The sequence below is a fragment of the Taeniopygia guttata genome, chromosome 1, assembly GCF_048771995.1.
Source record: "Taeniopygia guttata chromosome 1, bTaeGut7.mat, whole genome shotgun sequence".
In the NCBI taxonomy this organism is placed as follows: Eukaryota; Metazoa; Chordata; class Aves; order Passeriformes; family Estrildidae; genus Taeniopygia; species Taeniopygia guttata.
Genome location: NC_133024.1, coordinates 5,426,924 through 5,454,185, shown reverse-complemented (window position 1 = coordinate 5,454,185; position 27,262 = coordinate 5,426,924). Strand labels below are relative to the sequence as shown.

At 37.5% G+C, this 27,262-nt stretch overlaps 1 protein-coding gene across 1 annotated transcript; it reads left to right on the top strand.

The window, feature by feature from the left end:
* The first annotated feature begins 7 nt into the window (after positions 1-7).
* Positions 8-26,735, top strand: GABPA (GA binding protein transcription factor subunit alpha). Its single transcript, XM_030260713.4, has 10 exons — positions 8-146; positions 3,964-4,064; positions 6,772-6,916; positions 7,781-7,865; positions 11,845-12,090; positions 15,594-15,788; positions 16,590-16,646; positions 17,678-17,818; positions 19,144-19,336; positions 23,877-26,735. The coding sequence occupies exons 2-10, from the start codon at positions 3,988-3,990 to the stop codon at positions 24,103-24,105; spliced, it is 1,368 nt and encodes a 455-aa protein (XP_030116573.1). The 5' UTR covers positions 8-146; positions 3,964-3,987; the 3' UTR covers positions 24,106-26,735.
* Positions 26,736-27,262: the final 527 nt, after the last annotated feature.

The window sequence follows — 27,262 nt, the reverse complement described above, 5'->3', positions numbered from 1 at the left end:
CCTGCGCGCCGCCCCGATCCCGGCGCTGCCCGCTCCCGGAGCCGGTCCCGGAGCCGGAGCTGGGCGAGTTCCCTGACGCGGACGTGCGGCGGGACGTGTCGGTGCGGCGGGCGAGGGGACGGACGGACGGACGGTGGCGGCGGCAGGTGAGCGCGGCCCGGCCCGTGTTTTGTTTCCGTTTGTCTCCCGGCGGCTCCGCGGCCCCATTTCCGTTTCGGGTTCAAACAACGACGCGGAGGCGCCGCGGGAAGCGGGGCCCGCGGGGAGGTGGCGCTGGGCGGCCTCTGGGATCAGGAGCCCAGTGCTGCCGCCGCGGGGCTCGCCAGGCCTCCCCGGCCCGTGAAAAATGATCCCCGCTTGTAAAAAAACATTATTTTGGCTGAAAACGTAATAGGATGTGTGGCGTCTTGTGGTTCTCCCCTTGAGAAGCCCCTCGAGTGATGTGGTTGGAATTGTGAGCCACGAGAAGGACACTAGAGGGGCTGGAGCGAGTGAGAGAAAGGCAGCGGAGTTGGGAAAGGGTCTGGAGCGCAAGGCTGATGAGGAGGAGCTGGGGGGGACTATATATTATATTATCCCTAAATCTGTTCACAATTCCCAGACAGGAGGTTGCAGCCAGGTGGGGGTCGGGCTCTGCTCCTCCGCAAACCGGTAATAAAGAGTCTTAATCTGTGCCAAAGGAGGTTTAGGTTGGACGGTAAGAGGAATTTCTTCGCTGGAAGGGTGACTAGACATTGGAACAGGCAGCCCAGGGAGGTGGTGGATTCACCATCCCTGGAGATGTTAAATGAAAGATTGGATGTGGCACTTAGTGCCATGGTCTAGTTGACAAGGTGTTTAGTCATGATTTTGAAGGTCTTTTTCAACCTAATTGATCCCGTGAATCTTGCATAGTTTGCTTCCTGATGTTCAGCCAGCTACATGCTGCACAGCCACAGCTCTCAGTTTGGCTTTATTGTCTCACTTCAGGCTGTTGATAGGGAAGTTAAACACATCAAATCTGGTGTGATTTTCCCCCACCCTATTCAGTGCTTCACTGTTTTCATCATAAAACTGAACTGGCTCATGTGTTGTAAAAGTTGATCTGTAAAGGACAGGCTATCTGCTTTGTATTGGTATCTTAAATTTGGATAATACGGATGGATAGGAACTGTGTGCTGCACACAGCAGAGCTTCTCTGGGGCACAAATAACTCCAGTGACTGGGCTTCAATATCAGCTGATTATGCGTATGAGCTCCAGAACTGAATCCCATCTCACCTAATGGGATAGCAAACATAATTCTGCTCAGAGAGTTTGTGCCCATTTCACAGTGGGCTCATTACTTAACTCCTTGTGTTCTAGGGAAAAGATGGATCTTAAACAAAGCAGGGGTACTACTGTCCTTACTGTAAAAGATACTGGAATAGCACGGGGTTATCACCTGGGAAAAAAGGCTCTGTTGACAGGTGCCTTCTTGTATGTTAGTGGAGGTCAGTCTTCTTCTTGGCTACCAGGTAAGTCTTAGGGCTTGTTAGGTTGAAGGAAAATGGAGAAACAAGCAGAAATCAGTAGGCTGAACCTTCTGGGAATCAACCAGTGGTTTTATGTTCCTCTGAACAAATGCTGCTGTTGTGGAGTTCCTGCCACATGAACCTTCCATGCAAGCCAGGCTCTTTGAGCCTTCTTGTCTCTCAGTAGCCTTCAGGGAAGGGGCAGGCAGTTCAGTCTCATCTAAACCTATATTCACTTTCAAACTGCATCATCCTGTAGGAGCAAACAGCATTCTATTGTAAGAAGATTCTATTGTAAGAAGCATTCTTACAATGCTTCTATTGTAAGAAATCTCTTTATGCTAGTATAGGGAAGACTAAATAATTTTCCCCTTTAAGTTTCTACAAACTTTAATAAAGTTATATGTTTATATTATGTTGTTATTCTTTATACCCATCTCCCTTCTTTGTATGCGTGCTCAGCGGAACCATCTTTGTTCCTCTTTGTACACCTGCTCTTTGTGCCTGGGCTCCTCTTTCCTGCCTCTCCAGGGATTTGGAAATACAGCAAAAAAGCCTGAGAGATTCAATCATGAACTGCCTTTCAAGAGGGAGTGAACAGTTACTAGTCCCAGCTGCCAGTTTGGAGTCCAATCCATAAGGACTTCTAAATGCCTTAACTAACTGTACTGCTACTCTGAGCAGTAGTATTTTCTCACTCTGTATCACTCTGGATTTAGCTGTATTGAATAATTTCTGCCAGAAACATCGAGGTGGTGAGTTCTTCCTCTAAGTTTGCACTGTTTTCTCAGTAAATAATGTATGAATATGTCAAAGAACAGAAGTCCCAACCTAACCCCTTTGTGACCTTACTGGTAAACTCTCTTCATCACAAAAAAGACAATTTACCTTTGTTTTGTGTTTTTAATCTGCTAATACAGAAAAACACTCACCCCTTTTTTATCATATCGGTTTGCTTCTTTGAGAGCTTTCAGCAAGAAACATTGCTCAAATATTGGGTTTGAAATATTTTTTAACAGTCTGACAGATCACCTGTAACCATGTGGATGTCTGTGCATTCAGATATTTAAGCCTGTCTGCATTGTTCAGAAGTTGTGTTTCAGTCTTTCCCATTCATGAGAATAACACACAAGATTAAGTGATACAGGAATTGGATTCCTGGGGCCCTATTCAGTGGACACTACACCAGACCTTTGGAGATTTTCATGGAGCCAGATCTGTGAACAGGTTCTGGGTTTGCTTCTAGTGGTGAGATGGCGATAAAGTGATTTTTTACTTCCTAACCTTGGTAATTTCTTACAGAATGAACCACATGGAGCACTTAATTTCTTGACAGCTGATCTTATAAAACAGTTTTTGAAGGAGATGATGAGTAGTTTGAATTTTTTTAGACAGTTTACATAGCAGCTGTAAAACATAGTTGGTTACTATTACTTCTGAGAAGATTTAAAGATTAATGCATATCCTTATTATCTTGTCTTCAGTAGATACTAAAGTTGGGGTGGGATAGAGTAATACCTGGGAAAGGATGATTCCAGGATGGAAATCTTGGTGACCTCTTCTGTTTTGGATATTTAAATAGTACTAATGTCTTGCTTTTTCTCCAGTGGTTTTTTTTTTTTCTTTCTTTCTTCCTATGTACTTCTAATTCCTACTTCTTTTGCTATGAGTTCATGTTGTTATTTATTGCAAACTGTTAATATAATTTGGCATGGTTTTTATTATATGTATTTTATAGTTATGGTATATGTGCTGGTTAGTGAAAAACAGTAATAACAGACTATGTCTTTACAGACCAAGTGCTGTAATTCTTTTTTTCCCACTTATTTTCCCAACAGATTACGGTGTTCTACAGGGCATGAAAATCTGCAGTGTTAGTGAGAATGTTGTCACAGAATAGCTTTTCATTTCATTACTAACGTCCTGCTTTAGTTTGGGACTTCACAAGATATGTTCATTGTGCTCATGTTATCAGCTGTTCACCTGTGGGAGGCACGGGTGAAAAGAAGGGATAGTCAACAAACACTTTGTTGTTGACTTTATTTGCCTATAAAGAAATCATGCATCTTCTTCCTAACTGCCTCCTGCATCATTTCATGTAAAATGCTGCTTAAATTTATAAGCATCTTTCAGCCATGTTAGGAAGGTAGTTTGGATTTTTAGATGTGCTTTGCTGTAGGTGGCCAGTAGCAACAACAACAAAAAAAAATCCATAAATTTGAGTGCCTCTAAGAGAATCAGGCTTTGGGATCTGTGCAAATGTCTTAATAGTCTCACGTTTGCTTCTAGAACATTTATTTGAGAACAGGTATAGTAATATATTCTGTGAAATATGTATTAGCTTTTGGATTTATTTTTGGCTTTAAAGGGCTATTCTGGTATTTGATTTAAAAAAATGTGTGATAGGGCACAAAATATTGTCTAGTCTTGTTGGTCTGTGACTTAGACAAAAAATTCTTTTCTGTTCATAGCTCTGTTCTTGAGACATTGCAGCCATGACGAAGAGAGAGGCAGAGGAGCTGATAGAAATTGAGATTGATGGAACTGAGAAACAGGAATGCACTGAAGAAAGGTATGTACTGTCTTTGCTTTTTGGCATCTTTAGGCAGCAGTTAATTGACTAATTAGCTTTTCTGTTTCTTGTCTAATTAAACAGCGATTTTCCAGAAGTTGATATGTATAGGAAATCAGTATAGTGCTGTCATGTTCCTCAACCTTAATATCTAAATCCCAAACTGTTTTGGTCATCTCTTGCTATGTTATTAGTACTTTACTTTTCCTATTTTCATGTAGTGGTATGTCGTGTGTAGTAGTATGTCTGTGTGTGTGCTGCAAACCTTTCAGCTTCAGTGGATCCTTCTGTAATTGAGATCAACCTTTCTATATCTCCAGTCCTTTGCTTTACTGTTACACAGGATTTGTACGGGATGATTTTTTTTTTACAGAGCAGAAATGATGCTGGGTATCAACTATACTATTGTTAAGGGCTATTGAAATCGTACATTCTGAAGTAGGATAGCTTCTGATGTAATTACCTCAACCTGGATTTTTAGTTTTGAAAGCTTCCCTTCTAATTTTCACTACTGTGTTTGGAAGCTCAGAGCATCATTTAATGCATAGGATAGTGTTGCAATCCAGTCTAAGCACAGAAAAGCAAAGAAAACTAATTCTCTCTGAATAAAACAGATAAAACCCGAAAAGGAATGAAATATACCCCAAAACTTGATTAAAATCAAATGAGCTTAGATGTTGATACCAAAACAATTGATGTATTTTATTTAATACTGTAAGAGGTAAAGAGAAAGAAAGAACAAAAGAAATAGAAAAAGAAGTGGTAGGTGGGGTCAGGGAGAGTGACAAATATTAAGTGGAAGCATATCACTCTTCCAGGGGTCCCAAGGATATCTCATTGCTTCCCTTCATCTTGTCTTCTTGGTGGTGAGAGTCCCTGCTGAAAAGTGTAGAATCCAGTGGATGAATATCCATTTGGGCAGGTGGGAGCACACAGGTACCTCCTGGTGGAGGGGCAGGTTTGACACTGTCCCTTGCAAGACTGCGGATCTGTCGCATCTTGGAGTATCGCATGCAGTGCAGGGTCTGGGGACCCCTTTGGTGGGGGGCCTTTGATGAGCCATGACACCCCCTCATTTGTCCCTCACACAGATGTGGCCTTCCAGGGATGGAAGACCCCACAGCTGTGCCAGTCTGCCCAGGGGAGGGTGGGTATTCACTGCATCTGGCCAGAGGCCACGTCACACACCCAAAACCTCTCCTCCTTCCCTGCTTTGCTGTAGGGATCTGTGGGAGCCTGGCAGCAGAAAAACCTGGGGCTGTGGCTTCTACCCCAAAGGTGCTGGGTTTAATCCTTTTGTGATAGATAAGTAATGCGATGGTTGACTCTCACAATTAAAAGGCAAATATTATGTAATATTATGCATATGTTAAGAGAAGTCTTATTGTTATGCTTTACCCCTGTTGTGTTGCTATTATGGGGTAACCTGAGTAGTTGGGACATTGGGGAGGGTCAGCTTGTTACTATGGCAGTGCCTGACCTCCAATCAAGATGTAAAGAAGTGAACTCCACCACTGGACAGTGAAAAAGGATGATAGAGCTTTGGGAGGGGCTAAATGGTTAAAAAGCAAAATATCCATTGTGTAGATGAGCACATGGTAGGAAAAATCCTTTGCTTCTGGCGCTGTAATATTTTATATTCAGTCTTCTGTTGAATTTTGGTAAGGTTTAAATAAACCTTTTTAAATTGTTAGAAGTGAATATCATTTATCACACTCTTGTGAATGTATTCTTTTCTCCCAGCCCAGACTTAGGTCACTTTATCTTATCTCTGTTAACTTACAGTTGAGGGCCTCAAGTCAGGAGGCCCATTCAGGGTGCAGTGGTGCAGTTCTTGTTACCCACTTTTGCTATAGTAGGTAAAAGTCCTTCATAAAGATGTTTAAGCCACATACCATAACATTTCAGTCTCCAACAGGTAGAAAGAACTGAGGCTGGTTAGGTTAACTACCTATTCTGGAGAACTGATTCAAAGCCACTTACTAGTTTCTTACTGTTCTAAGTTCCTTGTGTATTTTTGCCACTTACAGGCTCTATCTTTGTACATTCTGGTTTCCTTCTTTGTAAATGAAGAGGCTGTGTAAGGTCATTGTTATAAAGTGTCCCATAACAATGACATTTCCGAATAGTTGTGCCAGTACTGTCTCTGTAGAGTGGGACAGCACTTCACATGACTAATAGTTCCTTCATGGCTCCATGTTGCTGTACTTCCTTCTGATTGTCCCTTTTATGTGTTAAGCTTACTATTCTTGTACTGACTGGTGAAAAGACATGGAAAGTTGCTATGTATGAGTGTGAGCATTTTTCCCTTCTATTGTCCCTGTGTTTGCTTTTAACTTGAATATCTTTTAAATGCAGTCCAGGCAAAGCAAATAAAATTAGTTTACTCTACATGCAAGTTAACAATATATAATATGCTAACCATGGCTTACTGTCTTGAAAAATGTGATCTGAATCTTGGTATTTACCTGAGTTTTTTAATGTTGAGAGGGTGAAAGAAGAATTGCACAACTGTAAAATTAATGAGACCAAATTTAGTAATTGACTCTACTTAAACAAAGAGTACTCAAACTAATACTGCATGATACTAAGATTTCAGAGTCATAATTACTCTTTATCTAGTTTACTTCCAACTTTTATTAAGCTTTCCTATACCTGCTCTATTAACATGTAAGTAATGATTTATTATATTAATTTGCTATTTAAGCATTGTTGAGCAAAGCTACACCACCGCAGAATTTGTGAGTCAGGCTATTGACATCAGTGAACCCATTGGAAATCTAAAGAAGTTGCTGGAACCCAGACTGCAGTGTTCCTTGGATGCACATGAGATTTGTCTGCAAGATATCCAGGTAAATTGAAAGGTTATGAAAGATTTAACTTCGTAATGGAGAAGTGGTTTACATACTTTTTCCCTTTTTTTTCCAGTATCTGTGGAATTCATGCTTCATATGGAATATTAACTACAGTTAAGGGTTTAATTCTATGTCAGGTTCATTATCATCTGACCATTTAATACATGCACGCTAGTTCAATGTGAATACAGTCAAAATATTCTTGGAGTTCCTGGTGTGAGGTTAAGAAACCACCTTGCAAGTGAAAGAAGAATGAGGGCAATGACCATACTACTTTATTTTGAGGTAGCCCACATAATTTGTTGCTGCCAGAACTTCCATAATTCTAATCTTGTTTTTAATCTAAATGAGAAGGTTTCTATATTATTGAGGTATGGAGGTAGCAAAGCATTACTCAAGAATTTCCCTCCGCCCTCTTATTTACAGGCATTGACACATGTTAGACAGTGTAAATGTTTTGTGTTATATTTGAAGTTACAATCAGACATCTGTGGCTTTTGCAGCAACAACAGGAAAATATAGTTATAAAGGTAAGAATTTTTATGAAGGTGTTCAAAACTCAGAGAAGGAACTGTAGATAGTTTTCAGGTAGAGGAAGGTATCTCCCCCTATTGCATTATTTCTTTTACGTCAAAAAATGTTCCTGTAGGCAAAAATATCTTAAACAGAACAGAGTGGGAAGTTTCAAATACAATCAAATTTTTTCTGTTATGTACTATGTCTGGACAGTACTAAAAATATTTGCACACTTCTTCTGAAAATTTGCTGCAGGCACCCAGTGTTTCTAAAATTTAAGGGAGACTAAGTTTATTGTATCTATGAGACTAATACATATTTTTAACTTTTAATGCCTTTATCAAGCTGGACCCAGATAGAAGCCTTTTTGATCAAGGAGTGAAAACAGATGGAACAGTGCAACTCAGTGTACAAGTAATATCTAGGCAAGGTAAGCAGTTACATTTGTCTGTTGTACAGACAAACTAATATTGCATGAATACTTGTAAGCAAACCTAATCTCCTATTCCTAGCTGTAAAATTGAGAAAATCAGTGAATTGTCACAGAGCTTCAGAATGTCTTTTCTTATTGTGTACTCTAGTTCTAAGTAGTAAAATTAAAATGAATGTCATGCACTAATGCTATTTGAAATGTTTTTAAAATAATTGCATATCATTTTTATAAGTAATAAAATTAAGCACAAATCCAAAACCCAAACAACTCTTAGTCGAGTAGTATCAGTTACAGTATGAGGTTTTTCCTCAAGGTTGAGTAGTTACTCATATCAGACCAAATATCGACACAGGCAAAAGATTTTTGTGTAGGTAGGTGACAGTTTCATCCCTGTGAGGTGAGTGAGCTTGTGTGCTTTAGGAACAGTTACAATTTGAAAGTAAATGTGGCTAACTGAAAATCCTTATCAAGGTCCATAATCTCTGTCTATTGTCTGTTTTCTTTGGATGAGAAGTCAGAATAAACCATTGTGGAAGAGGAACATTAACCAGTTGGATACGGATTTGTTAAGGCATAGTTTTTATTTGTATTATTATCTGGTATGACAGGATTTCCCCTTGTCAAATTCTCAGAAACTAGAAGCTTCATTGTTTTACTTTTTGTCCTAGTTTTCTGCTTTGCCCCCTCTGTATGTCTTGAGTGGAAGGATAGCCAGACAGCCACCACTCTTCATAGACCATTTACATGTAGAGCTGTGGGAACAGCTACAGGTGATTTTTTAATAATGATAATGAGAATTTTTGCCTTTGAACAGCTCATCTTTAAAACAGTACCCCATAATTAGACATGGCCCATAAACACAGCTGTGGGAAAAGCTTGTAGAAAATGGGAGGGACTTGAAGATTACAGATTTCCATGGGCAACTGCTATTCGTGACAAATTGAGAGACATGAGTGAAGTGGGCTTTTTCTCCCTTGTGGGGAAGTCTCCATAACATTAACAAGAGGGACTTCTCTCCCTAAGTGAACTGAAGAAAGACTATTCTAGGGGTGGTAAACTGTTTGAAATTTTAGGTTTTGTTTCTTTACATTGTCAGTCGGAAAAAAAAGGTTGTGGGAAGGAGAAGTGTTCTGAAGGTTTTGTTCTGATTCTTATAACTCTTGCTTTTAGTTAATGTTAATAAATTTTCCTTTGTACCCTTTTAAAGTTTTGAGCCTGCTTTGCCATCCTCCTAATCCCACCTCACAGCAGAAAGTGAGTGCATTGGTGATTGGCCAGCACTGAACCCACCACACTCCTTGGTGCACTATCCGGGAAATCTCAAAATTGGCAAAATATCAAATTGGCAAACCAAAACCACTACATGAAATTGGTGTTTCTGCCTGGTTTGGAACTGAAACCGCCACAATGTTCTTCCTGTGTTTTTTTTTTTCCCCTTTAATGTAAAACTGAGGTTCATGATCACATAGCACAAGGAGCTTCTTGCTCCCTGCCCCCATCAAACCTTGTCTCCCCCCCCTCCCTCCCTGCTCCCATCTTAAAAGAAACACTTGAATATTAAGTACTTCTGTGTCACTTTGGAACACTCCTCAGTGTTGTTTTTCAGGCCTTGATACTTTAGCAACTCATACCTGTTTGCTGAAGGCATGTAAAATATGGCAGGGCAGAATATCAGAAAACAATTAGCATTCATATAAACAAAAGGAAGATACTTGGATCACTAACAACAACATGGACTTGTTACTCTTGACCACAGTACCCCTTTGAGCCAGGTGGGAAAAAATGGCTTCTTACTCCATCCTCATATTTTACATGCATGAATGAGGTTTTGAGAGATTCTCAGTTCGCTTATATTTATTTTCCCCTCACTTATGTAATGTATAGAATTCAGCTGAGAGTAATCAGTGATGCTAATCCTTGTGGTGGATTGGACTCTCTTATTTTTGAAAGAAAAGCTGCTATGTCAGTTCAAATGTTCTACCAAACTTTGATGAGCTGGTTTTAAACTCAAAGACAGCAGGTGAAATATAGTTCTTCTATAGTTGAACTTGAGTGTAGGTCTTTTTTAGCATTTCATTCTACAGCAGGTAAAATAGCATTCCTATTTTTTCATTTTACTAATAAGACTCTTAGGAGCTCTGCCTTGCCCTAACACATTTCCTCTGGAGGAATGGGAATCTGGAACTGGTCATCTCTTATGCTTTAGGTAAAGGGAGAAGAGTTGTGAGGAGAGATGCAGGAAAACCCAGGGAATTAATGTTCTAGTGTTGCAGTAAGTTAGATGGCAGATTGTTAATTCACATTTTTACTTACAAGGTGGTCCTCTACAGAGACTCATTGCTTTGATCTCAATGTTTGTATTGTGAATGAAGCACAAAGTTCTTTTGACATGGAGTTGTATGACACACATACAACAAATTATTTTGTTGAGCAGTAATGAACTGTACCTCTTTTTTCTTTACTTTCTTTTTTGAAGATCAAAAACAGAATCTTAACCCTTAGTAGCTTCCCTTACCTATTTTCTTATGATTTTGAAAGAAGCCTGTGTTGTGCATATTAATTTTTCATAGCCTAGATAAAACTCTGTCCTAAGTAAGGTATTTGTTTCCTTTTTCTTCACATTTAATTCTTCATCTGATCAACCACCTACTGGTTGTCAACATCTATTTTCACGTCCTTGATTTCACATTGCTGAGTTTTGTATTCCAGGGTCTTTATAGTGTTTGTTCACTTTCTAATATTTTTTTCAAGCTGAATGCCTATTAAAATCTAGAGGAATGCTTGTCTGAAAAAGTCTTGTTTTTTCTTACTTGTAATACAGGTACATACTCCATTTGTTTTCCTTTACAAACTATGACTGGATTGTGGATTTAGCATTTAAGGCTGTTACCTGCAGAACCATCTCATGCTGTGCTTTAATATAGATTAGACAGGAAGCACACAAACTAATATCTTTACAGTACAAGATTCTGAAGTTACTCTGGCCATATAATGTTCTGTGAATCCTACTTTCATCAGCCTAACCATAGTCAAGGTTTTCAAACTCATGATAAAATAGAATTGTAAGGATTCTTTTTTTATGTGAAAACAAGTTTGATAAAAACCTCTTAAAAGAAATGTGGTTGTTGGCATTATAATGAAAATTTTATGTCACAAAAATTGAAATAATTTTTAAAAATCTTCTGTGCAATGTATGAAAATTGGTGAGGCACCAGCTGGACAAAGCACCTCAGAAGACAGCAGAGAAGGTGGTAATACAAAGCATTAGTGAACGTGTTCTTTCTTGCTGCAGAATAGATACAGACATATCTTGTTAGCTCCATGATCTAGTATCTGAAATAACAGACAAAAAGCTAAAATATTAATAGCTGATGAAGCCTAAGATGCAAAGAATTTTCTAGGTTTCTTTTAATTTGCTGTTTAACACACTGCCTGCTTCAGGGTACTGAAAGAAAATGTTAACTGCTTTGTGTAGACCCTGGAGATCAGGGAAGTATTGTAAAGGCTGAAAGAAATGCCTTATGGTTGGAGTAAAGCTGGATACTTGTTCTGGGTCCTTTTGGAGGTTGCTTTTTCTATTTGTTCTGGGGTTTTTAATTTGGTATATTTCTTACAGACCAAAATACTGTACTTTATGCTCACATGCTGAATATTCTGTTCAAGATCGTGAAATAGATCACTTAAATAGAACAGGAAGCTGTAATACTGGGGGAAGAAGGAGGGACAGCTTTTTTATTCACCTTACTGAAGTATATGCTCTATAATAGAGTGTGTAATTTTAATTTAGGACACTTACAGAAATTTGATGACGCTCCTGTGTCCTGCTTCTTTCCTAGCCCTACTAATCAGAAAGCTTCACAACAAATAAGTTTCAAAACAAAGAGTTTGCTAGCCCTACTAATCAGAAAGCTTCAAAACAATGTTTTTGTAATATTTGCATTCCTGTCTTTAAGTTTTGTGATGTTTCCATGCTTAGGGATAGAGCCCAAGTTAAACATCCTGGAAATCGTGAAGCCTGTGGAGACCGTGGAGGTTGTGATTGATCCAGATGCTCATCACGCAGAGGCTGAAGCTCACCTTGTTGAGGAAGCTCAAGTGATAACCTTGGATGGAACAAAACATATTGCAACGATCTCAGATGAAACATCTGAGCAAGTGACACGATGGGCTGCAGCATTGGAGGGCTACCGGAAGGAGCAGGAGCGCCTTGGAATACCTTACGGTAATGGCGCTCTGCTCTGGGTGTGTTTGTCTCTTGTGTGCTGTGTGAAATTGGTGCTCAAGGACCTCCGAGGAGAAAACTTGTGGTGTGGGTTAGTACAGTGCAAATATTCTGCATTAGGGAATTGTAGAATCATGGAATGGTTTGGCTTGGAAGGAGCCTTAAAGACAATCTAGTTCCAATCCCCTGCCAATGGCAGGGACAACTTCCACTTGATGAGGTTGCTCCAAGCACCGTCTAGCTTGGCCTCAAGCACATCCAGGAATGGGGCAGCCTCAGCTTCTGTGGGCACTGTGCCAGGGCCTCACCCCTCTCACAGGGAGGAATTTTTTCCTAATGTTTTCCTAATCTAAAAACTGAGAAGTAAAATGAATGCCCATAACAGTTTCATTAAATGTGTGCTTTTGTGCCATAACTACCTGGTCAATGCAGTTTTTAGAAAGCGCTTTTCTTTCTGCCCTCCTTAAAAATGTGTGTGTTAGTGATAAAGCTCTTCAGGTGTGTGTGGAATTGAACAGACTCGGTATTGGGGCATTGCCTGTAAAGTTGCTGAAACAAATAGTTCGTGGACTGGAGGATGTTGAATATACTGTTAAATGAGATTTTGTGTGAGAAGCTGTGCTGGACTTCATCATACTGGAAGAAGATGATTCAGCATCTTCCAGTAGATAAAGAAATATTTATTTATTTATTTACTGGAAATAAATAAATATTTTTAAATTTTTATTTTAAATAATAAAATAAAATAATTTATTGTTTTAATAAAATAAATATTCTTCTAGACAAAAATAAATATTCTTCTAGATGATCATCTTTCTTTGGAGTTAATTAGCAGGTTACTAATTAATTAGCAGGTTGCTAATTAATTGCATTTAGCTAATTAGTTGCAGTTAATTGTTACTTAGCAGGTTGCTCTTTTAATGTTAGCTTAAAAAACATCTTTGAATGTCTGCTTAAGATGGAACTGGAACTGTGGGATGTAGGCCTATGTCATGGTTGGGAGATTATCCAGCTGAATTGCTTCTTATGACTGACAGAAATGTACTGTCAGGACATATTCAGAAAGCTGTTCTATATGAGCAGACCTGTAAAACTGGAATATATATTGGCTAGGGGGAAGTTTGGAAGGGTTTAAGAATTCCAATCAAGTCACATGTCTTTGCAGGACATGTAGCTTGCCAATATTTACAGCATATTTTTGATTACTAAAGCAAAGGCTTTTTCATGGCTTTTTAGTTTTCTCATTGGTAAGCACTTAAAAATAGTTTTCCTCATGTTATGTCTGTTGATAATCAGGGATTTGATGTGTAATATTTGAAAAAAAAGTGAGGTATTATCATAAGCAGACTAATACTGTTCATCATGCTATCACATTAATATTAAAATAAAATTACTTAAACCAATGTTGTTATGTTGAATAATATTTTTAATAAAATTGAATAATGTTGATTCTTTAAGAAAACCCTATAACCCACAACTGTGACTTCAAAAGTTCAATTATTTTTGGGCCATAGGAGTTCAGATTTTTCAGGAAAATCGTATTAGTTTATTATGACAGAGATCCGTAGATTATGAAAAATAGTGTTCTCTTGATATCAAAATTGTGCTAAATAACATTCCTAAAAAGAATAACATTTAACTGTTTTCTGAGTAGATATTACAGGATCTTGGACTGAAATGAGGTGCCCCTACATTCTGTATTATAATCCAAAATTATTTATTGAATGTTTTCAGAAGACAGGATGCATTGATGTTAAGAGTCAAGGCTAGTCAATAAATAATCATCCAGAGTCAATAAATAATCATCCAGAAAAGTAGTGGTTCATTGTCTTCATCCTTACAGGCTTCTCTGGTTTGCTGCAAATGGAAAACTAGCATTTATTAGGTCTTTGAAATGTTGTTTTATGTTTATGTTATGTTTTGGGTGGATTTTATTAGAGATTATAAATATTTTTTCTGTTACAAGTATTTCTGCTATTAGAATCCAAATATTTGGTACCTAGAAGGAAGGAAAATACTAATTGTTATGAGAACTAAATGCAGAAAACAGAGCAGCAGAAAGCTTGGAAACCACAGAAGTGGTTAGAGAAAGTAATGATTTGTTTCCTTGCAGATTGTGTTCTCTCAATGAGAACAAATTAGCAGCTTTTTGATGGAAACTCATTGCTGCTGATGTTTGGTAGATCAACCCTCCTGTGCTGTGCCTTTTGCCACAGGATTACATTGCATTGTTTTAGGTACCATTAGTGAAAAATTATACCATGTAGCTGTTCTTTGTTAACCAAAATTAAATTTATAGCTCCTAGATAAATGTTTATAGACTTAGGATACTTTGCTTTCTCTAAATCTTAATTTTCTTATTTTTTCTTAATGCTTAATTTTATTTCTTTTAAAGCAAAAAAATTGTCAATGTGATATGTGCTTGGGATATCAGAATTTAAAAATACATAATCTGAAAAGTAGATGTCCTTCTTTAGTTTCTTGTTTTTGCCTGTTGACATATTTTAATACGTTGTATACAACGTTAACATCCCAAAACTTGAAGCTCTGGCTGAAAAGGTCATGCAGAAGCAATCACTCACCTCCAGTAGGCCAATGCTCACACAGGCTCTGTGCAAGGGATACTTGGGTGTGGAGGGTGTAATACTGAATATCAGATTTACTTGAAAATCATTGATATTACATGGGATTTCTGGTTTAGTAGAGTGATACAAGATACATTAAAACCCAGCACAGAGGTAAGATATACTTGAATTAATACAGCAGTTTCAGAGCATTGCACAATCCCAATTCTTATCCCAACAGGATTCCTGTTACAGGTGTCTGTAATAAACTCACCATCACAAGGGTAGGTGTTCCTGATGGCCAGGAAGGAGAACATGGGTTGCAGCCAACTCAAGCCCATTGTTCTCTTCGAAATTCTCTTGCTAGTTTTGTGGTTTATGTTTTCTGTGTTGGACTAAGCCACATCTTTGTGGCCTCTGCAAGCGCTGCTCAGCAGTGGACAAAATATCTCAGTGTGTTATTAACAGGGGTTTGGTCACCAGCCTAAAGTACAATACAATAGTGGCTTCTGGGAAGAAGATTAATCCATCCCAGACATACCCAGTGGTGGTTTTTGTGAATAGAAATTGAGATGATGTGAATGAGTTCAGAATGTAGTATTTTGTCATAATCACAAACTGATCAACATTTTTGAAGGAGAGTATCCTTCTGTGAGACAAGGTACTCTTTTCTTGAAGCTAAAGACCTGTGGAGGAAGAAAATTATTTTTTTGTGTTTGTCAGGCATAGATCTGATGTAAAAACTTTCTCTACTTTTCTGTCACCCCACCAACCCACACCATTCCATCACCATTTTAAGTGCAGTCCACAACTTTCCAGGTAGCTTTGGTCTCAGTAACTCTGCTTCTTGATGTTGTGCTTTGACTCTTATGGAAGTTATTATATAATAACCTTGCACTGTATGATGAGGTAATTTGCAGTTTCATCCATCTTTTCCAGACCCAGTTCAGTGGTCAACAGATCAGGTGCTCCACTGGGTGGTGTGGGTGATGAAGGAGTTCAGCATGACTGACATTGACCTCAACACACTCAGCATTCCTGGGCGGGACCTCTGCAACCTCAGCCAAGAAGATTTCTTCCAGCGTGTCCCACGTGGAGAAATCCTCTGGAGCCACCTGGAACTTCTTCGAAAGTGTATGGCATTTTGTTTTGGTTTTTTTTTTAACACTTTTTCTTGAACTATGAAACCAATTATGAGCAGTCATTTTTCCTTTACTTGATTTGAATGTAAAAACAAGAGTATCAGTACAAGATAAGAGCAGGTATTAGAATGTCTGCTGCCGTGAAACATTGTCTGCATACTGAACACTGCCCGTCTTTTATCAAACCCCATAACTGGTAGAAGGTAGTGAATGATTATTACACCTTTGTTTTTTTTAAAACTTCATAGTTTGTGCAGACACTGAATGTATTAGTTCAATAATTAAATATTGATTTTGAGTTATTAAATGTACATTTCTGTGTCATATTGAAGTGGAGATTTTTAAGCACAGGAAGTGAAATCCTTAGATGGTACACAACACAGCTGCTAAGTGATGCACTGTACGTGCATACTACAGGAACATATATGTGCATTTCACATGTACCATGCTTGCAGGTAACTCGCCAGATTAATAACTATTTCTGTCTTCATTTACATAATATAGCAGAAGGCTTTTGGGGATGGAGCTAGTGGAAATTTGCCATGCACACCCTTCTAAAAATGAGTGATAGATGTTAAATGTCTCCACTTATAAGACCATGAACTGTACATATCTCTTGCAAACTGACACCAAATTTTTATTTCTTTTTTTTTTCTTTTTTTTATTTCTTTTTTTATTTCTTTTTATTTCTTATTTTCTTATTTCTATGAAATAAGAAAGTATTTGATCTTCAGGTGTCTTACTGTTTGTGAGTTAAATATAAACCTGCTGGGTTTTTTTTTCCAATTTGTAGATGTGTTGGCTAGCCAAGAACACTCTGGAGAAATAGCAACTGTTACAATTGATCAGCGTAAGTACTTCTGTCAGCATTAATTCACACAATTCACAGTGTGCAGGTTTAGCACTGTGCTGTAGTTCAGGAGGATGATAGTATACATTTAGAAAATCACTTCAGAGACTATTTTTCCATGGGAAAGGGAGGAGGGCATATTTTAAACTTCAAAACATAACATTGAGTTTCTCTGTATTTTGTTACTGGCTGAAAGTAGTGTTTGACCTGAACAATGGAAGTTTATAACTTCAGTTTTGGATGGTAGATTTTTCACTTTCTTGAAATAAGCTGTGTAGGATGCATATTTGAGGTTCTTAGTTGTTTCAGGGCTTTAGGTTATATATTGCATTAATGAGTGAATCTATTTAAATATTAATTTCAAATAAAAAAGTATTTCAAAAAACTGAAGGGTTCTGTGGAAGAGATTACTTACTTAGAAACCAGTATTAGAAATAGTACATTAAAGTCACTTTCCAGTTATTTAAAACTCATTCTTTCAACTAAGCAGTGTCATCAATTATTAAAATGAATAAATTTTCAGATGACTTATAAGCATCTTATATGTTAAATAGACATAATGTTTATTGCATCCTGTGGTTGTGTCTAGTTAAAGCCAGCTTGAGTGAGGCATCTGTGTCCTCCTACACCATTGCAATAGAAGGTGTTTGCTGTTTGATTATCAGGTATGGAGGTTGTGTAGTGGCTGTAGAGAAAAGGGCATTAGGGCAGATCATGTGGGAACAGCATGAAGATGAAAACAAGGGTTTGAGAGAGTTTGGGTTCTTTTGGTGGAAGTATGTAATAAACTAAAACTGGTGTTTTATCTGTAATATGGCACTTCTGCAATCAGTCTACAACTGCAATTTTCATATAAGAGGTAAAAAGGTCTTTAAATTATACTTAGCATTGTGACTTAATGCAGTGTGCCTTTTTAGCAAAGGAAAAAACTAGCTTCTGGATGTTATGATAATACAAGTAATAAATAAAATATGCCTATTTCTGTGTGAGCAATTTATAATTGATGTTCTGCAACATTCTCTGCTCTACAGCTGTGCAGATTATACCAGCATCTGTACAGCCTGCTACCCCAACCACCATCAAAGTGATAAACAGCAGTGCAAAAGCAGCTAAAGTACAGAGAGCTCCAAGGATCTCCGGGGAAGATAGGAGTTCCCCTGGGAACAGAACAGGTATTGCCTCCAATATTTTTACATGCTAATGCACTGAACAGTAACAGTAATTAATTTGAATTGTAGTTTGGTGAAACACATCTTTGTAGCTCCAAATGTGGGGTTTGTAGGAGTCTGTGTGAAGGGAGTGGTGTGAAGGGAGCCATAGGTAGGAAAAATCTGTGGTAAGCACAGGCAGCCCTGGCAGGTTGGTCAGCTCACACAGGCACCATGTCAACATGATGCTGCAGTTTTTCCATCCTGCAGCAAATAAAATGGATATATTTCCTCATCACTTAACAGTCTGTCCTCTCAAACCACTGCATGGCATTTATTCAAGCTTTAGTTTCTTTCTGTTTGCAGAAAGGGAAGAAAATAAACTCCATGTTGTAAAATGTTGCCTAGCTGCTACTTGCACTGTCTGTTGTGCTCCTCTTCTGTTTTTCCCCAATCTGGTGACTTCAAAATTTATAAATTTTCATATTTTTTAGTTAAATGAATGCATGTCTGGAAAACTGCACACTAAATTTGTAGTTTAATTTTGGAGTTACTATTATTTGTGCATACTCTTTGATTACTAAATACTTCATTTTTTCTTGCTGTCATTTTTGGTTTGCTTCTCTTTGATGTTGTGAATTTTTCTGTTAAATCATTTCTTCTCTTCCTCCTTGAGTCTTTATTTGTTTTAGACTCTATAAAGGCCTCTAATGATATAATTCAGAATTTTAAGGCCAAGTTTTTATTGGCTGACATTAGTGAGGAATATGCTGTGTTTCTCTCTTTAGTTATCAGCTATTCTCTCTTTATCTCGTTGAGAATTTAGGAATTTTACTGCGGGTACTTGAGCTGGAAAAAAATCTTAATGATTAGATGCGAAAGATGCAACGTTGATATAAACTGAAATTTGGGGGTTTCTTTTGTGTTTCTCATATTTCATGTTGAAAATTTGAGACCAGATTTTTTTTAAAAGAACAGCTATTACACATATATGTGTGTGTGAAGAGGAATTAGCAGCTCTTGATAAATCTGTTCTATTTTAAAGACAGATATGCATCTAAATGATTATGTTGGTGGAGTTGTATTTTTTAAGTTCTAGGGAAAGAGTTATGTGAAATCTTGATTAATTTCTTCCTGTATTAATAATTTCTTAATAAAAATGGGTACTGATGACTTTGCAGGAAAATATTTGTAAGAGACTCACTAGAAGGGATTCATTAACTGGAAGTTTTCTTTCCATCATATAGTCTGTGCTGGTCTGCTTTAATATGTTGGTTGCAAGGTTTTAGCCATGAGTGGAACATATAAAGGACACGTTGAAGTGAAACTTGTTATTCCTATTTTAACAGGGAACAACGGGCAGATCCAGCTGTGGCAGTTTTTATTGGAACTTCTCACAGACAAAGATGCTCGGGACTGTATTTCGTGGGTTGGTGATGAAGGAGAGTTTAAGTTGAATCAGCCTGAACTGGTTGCACAGAAATGGGGACAGCGCAAGAACAAGCCCACAATGAACTACGAGAAGCTTAGTCGGGCTTTGAGGTAAGCAACTTAAGGAACTTACAGGGTATGATTTGCTTTCATTTGACTACCTCATTTTTAATTAACATAATGCAAAACTTGCAGCTTTTTTAGTAAAGGCAAATCTTCTGAACCTGGTCCTTGCAATGAGATGCTGCTAATCTTAAAGGAGAGGTATTTGCTGGGCTTTTTGCCTTTGTTTTGGTTTTTCTTTTTCATTTTTAAAGATGCTGGTAGAATAATTTCTTGAAAATAGATTTTCTTTTTTCAAGATCATTAATTTGGGCTGCTCGCTTCCAGAAATATGCCTCTTTTTTATTTATCTTCAATATTTATGCTTTTAGTAGCATGCCAAACAATATTGATTATCGATGAAAGAGACAGAAATATGTGAATTATTAACTTATTTTTATGTTCTACTGTCTGTGTTCCTCGTGCTCATGTTATGGAATAAAGCAGATACTTTTCTGTAATTGTTAGTGATATGCTGTATGTAAGAACCTTTTCTAACTTCAAATATCCATTGTTTCATTTCATTGTTCTTATTGTGTGGATCTTAAATTGAAAAATACAGTTGACAGCTATGTTCCAACAGTTGCAATTCCAACATCACAGTGATCTGAAAAAATTGAAGTGTTTCAGTATCTTCATTTCATTGTGATTTTTAGTTTGACATTGATAAAAGGGACTTGTATGATTGATTCACTGTGGGTAAGGTACTTGAGGAGGGGGAAGCGTGCAAGTACCTGAATTTTAAACTACTTTTCCCTGATTATTTTAGTCTCTGAAATAATTTGAAAATTCATCCACGTTCTTTGAAATCATTGAGAGTGAACTTCTGATTTCTTATTCTGATATTGTTACATATATTTCTCTTGATTTGTTTTCAATAAAGATATTTTTTGCCTAATCCTGCAAATTATTCAAGCAGGTTTCAAAATTCTTTTTGTGTGAGTGAAGTTACATTTTGATTGAGGTCTGTGCTTTACTTACTAGCATTTTCACTTTTCAATATGTGTTGTTTGCTTGATTGTTTTTTTTCAAGTAAATTCCTCAAGCATTATATAAAAATACCAACTTCTATTTGAAAATGCCACTGTAGGAAATGATGGTAAATGGTACACATGCTGAACTGTACCCTTTTGTTTGTTTTAGAACTTCTTTAGGCACAGTACTTTCAGATGCCAAAATTATTTTATGTGTTTGACAGACCAGTGGAAAAATTAATGAAAAATAAATATTTTGAATTATATTAGGTATTGAAAGATGCAACTTACAGGAGTTCCTGAGCCTCAGGTCATTAAAAGCAAGGAAGAGCATTTGGTAGATGTTTACTCTCATGCTTTTCCTTAGGTCTCTTGGAGTCTTGTTTCTTGTTTCAGGCTCCTGGAGTCTATTCCTGTTCTAGATGGATCTTTAGTCTGGTCTTGTATTGCTGTTCTTGCATTATTTATATATTAATTAAAATGTTAATTTTTTCCGTAGAATCACAGACTTTCTTGTGTTGGAGGGCTGCAGGAGGTTTCTGGTCTAATCTCCTGCCCAAAGCAGGACCTTCCCAGTATAGCTCTTCCCCTGCCTGTATTGTTGCAATACCATTCCCATGTTTCCAACATGGGTATCTGTGACTCTGTGTACAAAAGGCATATCTGAAAACCTTCTGATACATAAAAATAATGTAAAACATGCTGATGTTTTTGGGTTTCGTCAACTTAGCTCCACAGAGGGTGCCAAAGGCAGCTGAAGAACTTTGGAATAATGTTCTTATCAGTGGGATATTAAACACCAGTTTGCATAAATCACTATTAGAAAAGTTTCGCATTTATATTTTAGTCACGGAATTACAGAAATCACATTCATCAAAGTGGTGTCATTTTGGCAGCTGCATCAACATTGACATGTTTTCTAACAGTTTAATGTCTGAAATGATATTTAATGCCTCTTGCTACTCCTGTGATAAACACTGTTGCCAAGCTGAAGTTTAATAAATTATTACATGTTTTGTTTACTAATGTATTGAAATCACTGTGTCAGTTATTGATTAATACAGGAAATTATTGAGAAATAAACTGGCTCTTCTGCCCAGCTGTAGGAAAATCAGGCATATAGAAACTAGGGGAGAGAGGCAGAAAGGGAAGAGCAGCTTTTTTTTGTTATGCATATCTTGGTAAATGTTGTAAAAATCCAGATCTGTTTAGTTATCCAGTAGGGAGGTGAGACTTGAAGAAAAATAATTCATCTTCTGTATTATTCTGAAACAAAGTTTCCATGTGTCTTGGAATGTTCCAGTAACTTTGTGAACTTCCATGGGTATTTAATTGTATGTATTTTTAGTTTTCTATGTTTTTGAGTTGGCAAATGCTGTAATCAGAAATACATTCAACATAGTATTGAAAATATCCTCTTGCCACGTTAACTAATTTTAACTTGAGTGTTTTGAGCATGAGATGTGGGAATCTTGCATGTTTTGGGCCTTCATATAAACATGATCTAATTTCTTGTGATTCTTTTCCTTTCTGATCATATCAGTAATGTGGACTAAGTCATTCAAAGTATATTCAGTTTTTTAAAGCATTTCTCTACAGCATTTTTTGAGATAGGAATGATTATGTGGGACTGTACAATAAATGGAAAGGCTTGCACAGAGTTAATGAACTTTAAAAAAATGATGACCACTGCTGCTTGACATATGCTTGACATATTGCAAACTTTGGTTTTCTGCTTCATATTGCCCAAGGAGAGCAGAGCTCAGTTTCTCTGTGTCCTCTACCCTGTCATATTCAACATGAGAGTCTGCCCAGTGTTCCTTCACTGAACCCAGTGCTCCCTTTCATACACAAGGGACACACCAGGTTATTATTGCTCATCCTTCTCCAATTCTGCCCAGTACTACAAGATTCTTCTTCAAAACTGAATTTAAATTATGATCCCACCCTCATGTTTACAGAGTTCATTCAACCCACTGCAACTAAACCTCAGTAAGAGGCTGAAAGTGCTGGACACCATTCCACAGCAGTTCCTTCAGCTGAGATGTTTTGGAGGGCAGGGCTGGTGTGGAGAATTGCTGGGTGGAAGCAAGCCAAGAGTAAGCAGAGAGATGCAGAGAAGGAAATGGAGGAGTTGATGGAGGCAGGTAGTAGTTTGAGGGGTTGAGAGAGGAGGACTAAAAAGGAAGCTTTTTTAATAATTGTATGTCATTCAGGAGAAAGCTGAAGGAGAGCTTTAGTAAACAAACCACACTGTCTTTACCCACAGAGCAATAACAAGCTACTCTGACACTTCCTGTCCTCTGACAGACCTCTGTGGCTTCTTGCATGATTTCAGTAACCAACAGATTTACCAACATTGTTTTCTACACAGTCTGTCTCTCATCTGTCTTTGGTTCAGCTGCTTAGGTCCTTACTCTCAAAAGTAAGAAATTACAAAGTTTTTTTTTTCCAGAACTTGAGATGTCAGAAGAATTTGCTGGGATTCTTAGTTACTTACCTCTTTTCTACTAGAGCTGGGATTCAGAAGTTTGTCTTATAATTGACTTAATTTTGCTACTGAACAAGTATAATCTTTGCTTTATGAACATGTCAGAGGATTTATTTTTAGACAGTTAAGAAATCTGGATTCATTTGTTCTACACCTGGGTGATGGTTTTGAGGAAATGATATTGTGTGAGTTGTGTTTTATTATATTCCAAGTTTATCACAAGCTTTCAAGCTCATCAAATCCAAGTTACATCTTGGTCACTTAAGCTTCCTTAATGAGAAATGTGATATACATTTTATTAAAGCTTGTAGTGAGAGAAGAACAGCAAGAAAACTGCAAAATTCTAACTTCTGTTTTATTGGTGTGACCTAAACTGTCTCGGGTGGGGGGGGTGTCATGTAGACCTTGTAATCTCACCATATTTCTGCCCAATCTGATAATTCTTTTGTTATACAGTATAAAAGATATTTATAGTTAGAGAACTCACTTTTAGTTGTAAATAAAGGCAAAGATGTAGTTTTGACAGCATATGAATTATAACCAAAAAACCCCAACCCAACAAAAAACAAACAAAAAAACCGAAACCAACAAAACCCCACAAATCCAATCCATGCCTTTATAGCTTTATTTCTGTCTTTGAAGACAGTATGGAGAGAATAGCTGCTTTCATATCATAGAAACTGCTGGGTAATTTTCATCCTGTTTCCAGCATTAATTTTTTTCTTCAGAAAAGCAAAGCAAAGGATCATAATAAGGGGAAAGACAGTATTTTCTTATTAAGGCAAATATATAAGAGATCTTCCCTTCCAAGACATATTCCTGAACTGGTGCTTCCAGTAGCCTGTAAAATAATTACTGTGTTTTATTTCTCCTTAATATACCAAGATGTAGAGACAATTTTCAACACTTCCCTTTTCTCATATTAGAAAATGCCTAAGCAATATATTGAAATATGAAATTATGAGGATCTCAGTGAGAAAAATAAAAAAATAACGTTTTAACCTCTGGTGACCTTAAGTAAGTAATGGATGCATATGAAAATTGCAGATGCTAAAATTCTCTGCTGCTGATTTCTATTTTGCAGGTATTACTATGATGGAGACATGATCTGCAAGGTGCAAGGCAAGAGGTTTGTGTACAAATTTGTGTGTGACCTGAAGACTCTGATTGGGTACAGCGCAGCAGAGCTGAACCGCTTGGTGACGGAGTGTGAGCAGAAGAAACTGGCCAAGATGCAGCTGCATGGCATTGCACAGCCAGTTACAGCAGTGGCACTGGCTACAGCATCCCTGCAAGCAGAGAAAGATAATTAAGCACTGCAACCTGTGTAGGTGGGAACCTGAGGCCTTTCCTCTAGAACCAGAGCAGTTGGTGCTCTTACCTTGATCGGAATTGGAAACTCTTTTGCTTCTTGATTGTACAATATAGAACGTGAATTTCTATAAAGAACTCAGACTTGCATAAATTTGCATCTTTTAACAGCATATATTTTAATGTAAGTTAAGGGATCACCCCAACTTCTGCAGCTAGTGAGAGGTGGAGCCTGTGACCACAGCTGTGCAAAATAATTTCTGCGACACTTACAACAAAAATTGAGTCCCTGTAGTCCCCAGGTTGCAGTTGTGTGAATGCAGCCTTTTCCAGTCTTTTGTTTTCTGCTGAACTACCAAATGAAATTTGATGCTTTCAAAGTTTACAATATGTTCATTATTCTGTTAATCAAGTGGAGCTGAAAGACATGTTAAATGTTACAAAGCATCAAGTTCTTAAAATAGCTTCTGTGTTTAATAGCAAAGGAAACTTTAGACAACTGGAGATCAGTGCTGAAGAAGAAGATCCAGGTTTAGATATGGCTTAAGTGAAAAGCCAGTTATGAGTACTTCATTGTAGTATGCACATAATATACATATATGAGGGCAAATACTTGTTTTGAAATACATACATATTAGCCATTTTGCAGAAAGCAAAGGTGAACGTCTTCCCCCCATGCCATCCCCCATCAGGTAATTCAAAAACTTGAAAGAACAGCCCTCACCCAAAGAGTAGATTGTTTTGGTGGGGAGTATTAGTGCTGTGTTCTGCAAGGTGCTTATTACCTGCATGGTAGTCAACCTTAGTATCCAAAGACTTAAGTTAATCACAGTCAGTAGTCCCTGGTTAGGAACAGAAAGCAAATTGAAAATAGTTTTACAAAGAACTGTAGTTTAATTTCCCAATCATTGTACAGTCTAACGTATATTAACTACAAAGAGGTACCTTTTGTTTAAAATTAAATTCTCTTTGAACTTCAAGTGATATTTTTGAAGCTTCTTAAGCCAAATGCATGCTCCAGAGCTGGGTGCAATTGAAGTCTGGATGATGAGTCAGAAATAGTTGGGATATATCCTGAATTCTGAGCTACTCAGTGCTTCTTGCAAACTTACACATGCAGTAAAAAGTAGGCTTCAGCTTTTGAGTTTCTGTACTGGTGTCTGTTAGACTGCTTCTTTTGATGTCTGAGAACGGTATGATTTGGGGGTTGCTTTTGCCTCTTCCTGCTAATAAACAGCATAATGACTATGTCAGCATTGATGTTCACCAACTTTTTATAAATTAAACCCCCTCTGGTAACACTTAACAAGGGAAGACCTTTAATTCTGTTAGGGATCGAGCTACTCTTAAACCTTAAACCCAAAGTTCTTGAACAGTGAGATTCTGAACAAAGTGTGTTTGTGCTGAGCAGTGAGAGCACCGGGCTGCTGCTCTTGAGCCGAGCAGGAAGGTGACACTTGCAGGCAGAAGGCAGAGACTACAAAGAATTGTGTGTATCCTAAAGATGTGTTGAGGACAAGGTTTTTGTAGGGGGATGATCATCTGCAGATAGTTTTTGCTTGACTAGAAGGTTTGCATTTAGTTCTAACTTGTGTTTTTTCGTCATTGACATGATTATAAAGTCAATGGGTTTTTTCTGGGTTCTTTCGGTAACTCTTACTGTTGTTTTCGTCCTTGAGTTCTTACAGCATTTCATCTGCTGAGCATGCTGATGTAATTTTGCTTTTAAAAAAAATTTTAAGCCCTGAGCAAAAATGTAAATGTATCTGTCATGAAATGTCAATATTTTCTTGCTGTTAGAGTTGATGTCACTGATTGGCAACTGTTGGAGATGTCTTGTGCAGGAGATGCTGGTTTGCTTAACCAAAAATTGTGTGAAGTTGATGTTTGAGGGCAGCAGCTCTGCTTGTTACAACATTCTGTGACTAAACACAAATCCAGTACAAGTCACTGGTTCTAGTTAGCAGAGTTCTTGAGAGGCCTTTTTAGTTAAATACAGGATAAAAAGAAAAGAAGCTTAAAATACCAGCTTTCTATATAAAACTGGACTGTGGGTAAACACACAGCAAAATTGAAAAGTAGTATCAATACTTCATTCCCCTGCCTCTTCTTATTCCATGGTAAGTCCCAGGGGGGAAACTTCTGCTCCCATCCTTTGTTTGTGATTACATCCTGTTGTTGCTTTGCAGCCTTTCAGCAGGAGCAATGGTCCTTGGGGTTCTTTGTTGTGGCTCCATCTGCTTTTCCACCATGTTCTAATTAGTAAAGAAAGAACCTTTCAAGCAGTATAAAATTATTATCACACTGTCTGTAGTTGAGGGAGATATCTGTGACTAACTTGATGTCTGCAGTAAAACAAAAGATGTGGAATATATTGTCAAAGGATTTTCTGTTACTGCCAGAAGGAAAACATAGAATATTCACAGCTTTTGTAAAACAGAAGGGGTTTTGCATACTTTTTACTCTTTAAATAAAGAAACTTATACTCTGCTAATAATTACAAATTTCTTTTGTGTTTTGCCTATTTTTTTTTTTGTAATTTTCCATGAAACAATTATTTTCTATTTTTACTCTGATAAAATATTTGTGGATAAAATGTCAATATAGTAAAATAAAAATGTTATACCACTAATTTGCCTTCTTAATTTTTCAGACATTTGTAATGTCTTGCAGGGACAAGCAGTTCAAAGATGCATACCTGCCTTTTATTCTCTTTTCTCTTAAAGTCAGAAGCTCAGTACAGAAAGAAGGCAAACTCAGCTTACATTCTGAAGATGCATCTTCTTTGACTCAATATTTGGCTGTGTGTTTCTACTTTTAAACTGTAACTCGCTGTCCTTTATTTCTGTAGCAGCTTTCTTTAACATCTTAATTGTAAATCTCAGAATGGTGCTTAGATTAAACAAATTCTGAAAACTCAGTAGGACAGAATGGAGCCCTGTGAAATTATTCCATTTATGCATTTATCAGTGTTGAAATCAGGAAGGTTCATGTTGACCTGTAAACTTTGGACTTTTTCATTCCTGCAGATGGCCCCATTTACTTCATGTGGCTCTGCTAACAAAACTGCCAGTGCTGTCCATGTTAAAAACAAGATAAAATTCTGATTGTACTGCTCTTACTTTAGTTCTACTGAGACACAATTTAATAGTATTCTCA

What these genes read in the sequence shown, in the direction of transcription:
- GABPA (XM_030260713.4), top strand. Translation starts at nt 3,988, where the DNA reads ATGACGAAGAGAGAGGCAGAGGAGCTGATAGAAATTGAGATTGATGGA. An exon ending in CAGGAATGCACTGAAGAAAG is followed by an intron (nt 4,065 to 6,771) that starts GTATGTACTGTC and finishes TTGCTATTTAAG; the next exon opens with CATTGTTGAGCAAAGCTACA. An exon ending in GCGCCTTGGAATACCTTACG is followed by an intron (nt 12,091 to 15,593) that starts GTAATGGCGCTC and finishes CATCTTTTCCAG; the next exon opens with ACCCAGTTCAGTGGTCAACA.